The sequence below is a fragment of the Alosa alosa genome, chromosome 3 (genome assembly GCF_017589495.1).
Source record: "Alosa alosa isolate M-15738 ecotype Scorff River chromosome 3, AALO_Geno_1.1, whole genome shotgun sequence".
Lineage (NCBI taxonomy): Eukaryota > Metazoa > Chordata > Actinopteri > Clupeiformes > Clupeidae > Alosa > Alosa alosa.
The window spans coordinates 13,274,569-13,280,639 of NC_063191.1; the positions used below are offsets into that span (position 1 = coordinate 13,274,569).

Genomic DNA, 6,071 nt, shown 5'->3' on the forward strand with positions numbered 1-6,071 from the left:
CTGGAGCTCTGATACTGATTATAATGTACCATACGTTTTCATTAGTTTTTCATGTCTCATGTATCTCATGTAAGCTTGAAACATAGAATATAATCTTACAGTACAGACAAAGCACTCTACATATCACTATACACATTAGCTTCAGCAGGCTTAATACAAATGGATGTTTCTGAATCTTGTGGTTTTACGTATCTCTGTGCGGTTGCGGTGTCCCTGTCCCCACAGAAACAGCAGCAGTCATGCAGCATCATTGACAGCCTGCGAGACGGCCAGCAGCACCTGCGTCAGTTCTTCCCTCCGAGCATCGAGACCACACTGCCCAGCGAGGAGGTCAACACCAACAACCAGGACAACAATCCCTCACAGCCAGAGGTGCGGCCAGGCTTGGGCTAACTCTTTTTTTTTTAAACGTGTATTTTTTGTAGGTAGAGAGAGAGAGATGGGGTGGGGTCGGCAAACAGCAGAGGTCTAATTCCATTCTGGCTCTCCATGGGCACTTGGACTCGAATGTGGTATAAACGCTGGCCCCTTGGTTTTGCTTTTATGCTACATATCACTGTTATTCTAAGAAGAAATGCCCATAGTATAGCACTGTCCAGTGCACAACGCTGTCCATTTAGCCTACAGCAGCACTGACATATATTGTGTTAGTTATGAGAGTGTGGCCATATACAAATATCCATTCATTTGAGGAAACTCTCCCATGATTATGTTCTGTGGTTTGTGTTCCAAATCAGGTTCTGTGGTTTAGGTTCCTGGGGCCTATTGCACAAAAGCAGAATTAAGGCATCGGGATAAGTTACTGAGCTGTGCTCAATGAATCCAAAACAAGAGCGTACAGGCTTAATTGGTTGCACAACGAGTAAGCCAGGATGAGCAGACACAGATTCATCAAGCCAGGTGAAACCTACCCTGGATAAGTGCGCGCTCACGGCTCCCTCAAATAGACCCCGTCACTGATTCACCATGGCAACTAGAGCGGCTTCATTGCTTCTTCTACGGTGTGAAGTAGTTAGCGATAGCCTTTTCACAACAGCAACAAACAGCAACACCTCTGTTTAGGAGAATATTGCAGCTAGTGCCGCGACCACCACGCGCGAAATGGTTAGGCACTCCCGTGATGTCACATTGTTGCATGATAGGTTGGGAATGGCGAGTATGTAAGAGTTAATTAATGATCACAAACGTTTAAATAATGACAGTGGGTCTAGTTATATGTGATAACAATGTGTAGTGGGCAGTGGAATAACTATTGGTTTCCGTTTGTGGTGACTGCTGACTGAGATAAGGGATGAGATTAAATAGATCCTGGAACTTAGCCTGGTCTGGAGCAGGCTAGCTCCACAGAATAAAATCGCCATGGTAACTTGTACCATAACATATCCTGCTGCCCCCTATCCTGCTTTTGTGCAACTGGATCACGGATAAATTGAGCCAGGATAACCAAGATATCCCGGCTTAATCCCTTATCCTAGTTTTGTGCAATAGGCCCCTGATAGTTTATGTTATCTGATATGGGCATAGGTTTTGTGTTTTGGTATGTTCGTCTCCATGTAGAGTGTTGCGTAATACTAAGCCTATTCCTCTTCTGTGTGTGTTCTGTGGTGTGTTATGTGTTCTGGGTTCCTCCACGCTCCTCTGCGTACCTGTGTTTGGCGCAGCAGAACAGCGGTCTGCAGACGCTTCTCAGCCCCACACTGTCGGACCGTAGCGGCTACCGGCAGGACTCGTCCGACCTGACTCGCCCCCAGAGAAAGCTGGGGCAGTGGCGCCTGTCTGCAGGTGAGCTTCAGGCCCACCTGAGACACATCCACAACCAGATCCAGGATTTCTGTCTGAAGCTAAACACTGCTTAAGTTATAGCCTGGCACAGGCTCATTTGGTAATGTTATTGGAGTAAAAGGTGTGAGGATTGATGATCAATTTGACTTTTTCATATTGATGTGAATCAGATATATTACAATAGAGTGCAAAATCAGATATATCAAATAAAATCATTAGGAATAGAACACAAAAATGGTGTTTCTTCTTCTTTAGATTATTACATTTAAAACTTAGAGAATTAGCTAAAACTGAAGGAGAATTTATCTATTTTCAACCTGTACTCCCACAAGCCACTTGCCTCCTCACCCCCTGCTGAGCTATTTATCCTGGGTGCTATCCTGTACCATCAACCCCTCTCTCCTCTCCTCTCCTCACGCTTCCCTCTCTTCTCCTCTTCTTCACTCTTGCCTATTCTCTCCTCTCTTCTCCTCTCCTGTTCTCTCTTCTCTTCCTCTCATCTCCTCTCCTGTTCTCTCTTCTCCTCTCCTGTTCTCTCTTCTCTTCCTCTCATCTCCTCTCCTGTTCTCTCTTCTCCTCTCCTGTTCTCTCTTCTCTTCCTCTCATCTCCTCTCCTGTTCTCTCTTCTCCTCTCCTGTTTTCTCTTCTCCTCTCCTGTTCTCTCTTCTCCTCCTCTCCTCTCCTCTATTCTCTCATCTCCTCCTCTTCACTCCTGCCTCTCTTCCACTATCTTATTCTCCCCTCTCCTCCTCTCCTCTCCTCTATTCTCTCATCTCCTCCTCTTCACTCCTGCCTCTCTTCCACTATCTTATTCTCCTCCTCTCCGTTCCTCTTTGCTCCTTTACGTTCTTCTCCCCACCTCTGTTCTCCCCTTCTCTTCTCCTCCTCCTCCTCCTCCTCCTCCTCTCCCTCTTTCCATCTCCACCTCAATCTCTTCTCCTCGTCTCCTCGCCCCCGTCTCTGCTTATCTCCCCCTCCCCTTCTTTCTCCTTCGCCCTGTAGGCCGCACCAGCATGAGGTCCATCACCCTGAAGATGAACACCGTGAGCGACCAGGCCTCCTCGGGGTCAGAGGTCAAAAAGTGGTGGACGCGTCAGCTGACGGTGGAGAGCGACGAGAGCGGCGACGACCTCATCGACTGATAGCAGAGGAGCGCCACTCCTTCGGCGCGTGACCAGACAGCTCCCAGACACACACATGGACGACCCTGTGGTCAGGGGCCGACCATCAAAGCTGCCACCTTTTCAATCCATATCAGACAATGTGAGAAAAAGATGACTTTCACTGACTGGCCGCCCGCACACACTTAAGTGTCAGTTCATTTCGTTATATACAGTTGTTGGGCTGTGGAGCTTCGAAGGACTGTGTCAATAGGCTGGATGGTTTGTGAATAATATTATGGCTTTTTTTGGAGAGGAAGAGTGGGGTACTTAGGTGAGAAAGGAGAAGGTTGCATTGGTAATGAGTGGAGTATTTACACATGGCATATACATGCTATGGGGTTCTTTTCTTCAGTGGAGAAAAGAAGCTGCTGATATAGAAGAGATAGGTCCTCAGGAAGTATATGGGGTCAGTGGCAATGGTCTAGTGCTAAAGCAAACTCATCAGATTATCCAGTCATTGTGTCTACATGAAAGCTATACAGCACTTCAGACCGTATTTCTGTGTGTGTGTGTGTTGTGTGTGTGTATTTGTCCTCATATATTGTGCCAAATGTCTTGCTACTGTAAATCTCTTGTGTCTTTCTATATGTGGGTTTGATACTACAGAGGGTATATTATCCAGAGAGCTGTCTGTAAAAGAGAAAGTTTCAAAACTGGCTACGGCCATGAATGTAAAGGAATTATATGTGTATGTGTGGTTGTGTAATGTCCTATATATATACATCGAAAAGAGTATATTTTATAAGTAACCTATATAAATGAAATCAGAATTTATTAGAATTACGTGATTTTAAATAAAGGCTTTATAGATGCTAAATGTAACTCATGTGTGGTGTGTTTGTCTTCTTTGTTGAGATGATGCAGTGCAATTTTGCATTAAATTCACATACCTATAATAGTCCAAAGTGGTATACATAAAGAAAATTAGTTGCCATGCAAATTCAAAATAAATGTAATAGTCTTCAATTTAGTCTGAGACAATAATTAAAACAGAGCAATAAATAATTACTATTTTGACAGAAAATCTTTTTTCACAGATACAACTGTATCACAAACACAGCATGTGGTCAAGGCTTATTTCTGAAACAGCTTTCAAATAGAGATGTAGGATAAACGGAAAATGGGTAGCTTATGTTGGCTGTGTGAATCGAGAGAAACTGTCCATTGTAAAGGTCTTTAAGGGCATGTAAGGCTTCAGCACTGCAGAGCAGACCATTTGAGTAGAATGTGATTAGAGGTAGTTTAATTTCCATGATGCCATATTAGTAGTCTGTATCATAGCCTGGTTTATAGGAAAAATGTAATTGAATGTAGACATAAGGTGTTTCCAAATCTTTCTTTGAAAGTCTCAGTGTGTTGGCATGAATGTAGATTTTTTCTTTTGGCAGTGTGCAACATAACATTACTGAACCCATCAAAGGACTACATTTCCCATGATGCTATGTCCACAGCTCCATGGGCATCATGCCCTCTTTGGAGTTGATAGAGGGGAAGAGGTTCTCTTCAGACAGGAAGTAGAAGGGGAACTGCACCAGGAAGCCGCGGACCTTGCGGAGCTCGTCGCAGGCCAGTGGCGGGTCTTCGTGGGCCAGGCAGGGCCGGGACATGTACTCCCTCAGGATCTTATAGTTCAGCACTGCATCTGTGGGCAGGCACCGGAACACCTGCACACAACACACACACATTTACACACACACACACACACACACACACACACACACACATTCACACAGCGCACACACACACACACACACACACACACACACAGGTTTGCACCACGATAGATATGGTTGACATGCAATGCATATTTTATGGATGTTACGATACTTACAATTAAAACACAAAAATAATTACATTAATAATTACAATTACAATGTATATAGGATACAATCAGTACACACCGTATTTATAGTCATGATCTATGAATAATAGCTGCCCTGCAAGTTCCAGTGAATGTGTGTGTGTGTGTAAGAAGATGCTTGCCTTGTCATACACACTGGCATTCTTGGCTGCCGTCACCATCCATGTCTCTTTATAGAACCTCTCACAGACTGGATCACTGATATCCACACTGTAGTCCCCAAGCAACCCCAGCACCAGCCTGGACAACATTAAACCAGGGGAGGATATATTTGTTATATTATATTATATTATATTACATATAACATATATAGTATGTTCATGTTATAGTATGTTATATTATATTATGTCAATAATAAATACCTGAAATTTTATAAAATTATCATTTGTTACTGATATTGATTTGTTATTATCATTTAGGTGTCTCGGGTACACTGGCAATTAGCCTACGCCGCTCTGTCCGGCATCGTTTGTCTGTTTTATTATTTGTTTGTTTATGCCTTGGTGTCGCGGGAACGCTGGCGACTACGCCGCTCCCTCCGGCATATTTTGTCTTATGTGTAAAATGTCTTGTGTGTGCTGATTATTATTATTTTTATTTTTTTACTGTGTTTAGTCTGTAAAGCGACCTTGGGTGCTTTGAAAGGCGCTATGTAACAAATAAAATGTATTATTATTTATATATGCTGTACATGTAAACATACCTACTCATGCGGTAACTTCATTAAGAAGAGTAATTAAAGTAAGTGTATTAATATACAGTCATATACTTATATAATAATGCCTTAGTACATAAACGGTGTGCATAAAATGACAAATGCCCTAAAAGCCCACAAGAGCTTTAGGACGAGATCTAGGGCTGCATAAAGGAGCCTTCCCCACCTGAAGCACTCCTCTCGGAGGGACAGAGCAAACTTGCCCGCCTGGAATGTTTCTCCATCCATGACTGAGGGCTGAAACTCAGAGTCCTCCACAACTATGGCCATCTCACTGTCTCGCTTCCCCAGCATGCTGCGGTCATTGATGTTGGCTGAGCCTACACTGGGTGACACATAGACACATGCATGCATGCACACACACACACACACACACACACACACACACACACACACACACTTACACATATACACACACACACACACACACACACACACACAGCTCAGACAGCATATATTCACCAATTCACAATTAGCACTGACAACCATTTGCTGTCTGGGAGGGCTACTGTAAAGACCACTTCAGTCCAGCTCTGAGTTGAATGCCATA

General features: G+C 43.7%; 2 protein-coding genes across 2 annotated transcripts in view; one reads left to right on the forward strand and one right to left on the reverse strand.

The window, feature by feature from the left end:
• Positions 1 to 3,767, forward strand: part of nalcn (sodium leak channel, non-selective) — a 119,969-nt gene extending 116,202 nt beyond the window's left edge. Inside the window, exons 44-46 of the mRNA XM_048240027.1 lie at positions 226 to 372; positions 1,665 to 1,782; positions 2,785 to 3,767. Coding sequence (XP_048095984.1) covers positions 226 to 372; positions 1,665 to 1,782; positions 2,785 to 2,924 — 405 coding nt within the window. The 3' untranslated portion in view covers positions 2,925 to 3,767. The remainder of the gene's footprint in view (positions 1 to 225; positions 373 to 1,664; positions 1,783 to 2,784) is intronic.
• Positions 3,768 to 3,838: 71 nt separating this feature from the next.
• Positions 3,839 to 6,071, reverse strand: part of si:ch211-168k14.2 (phospholipase D1) — a gene marked incomplete in the record, with an annotated part of 22,827 nt that continues 20,594 nt past the window's right edge. Inside the window, 3 exon segments of the mRNA XM_048240024.1 lie at positions 3,839 to 4,609; positions 4,929 to 5,046; positions 5,688 to 5,841. Coding sequence (XP_048095981.1) covers positions 4,385 to 4,609; positions 4,929 to 5,046; positions 5,688 to 5,841 — 497 coding nt within the window.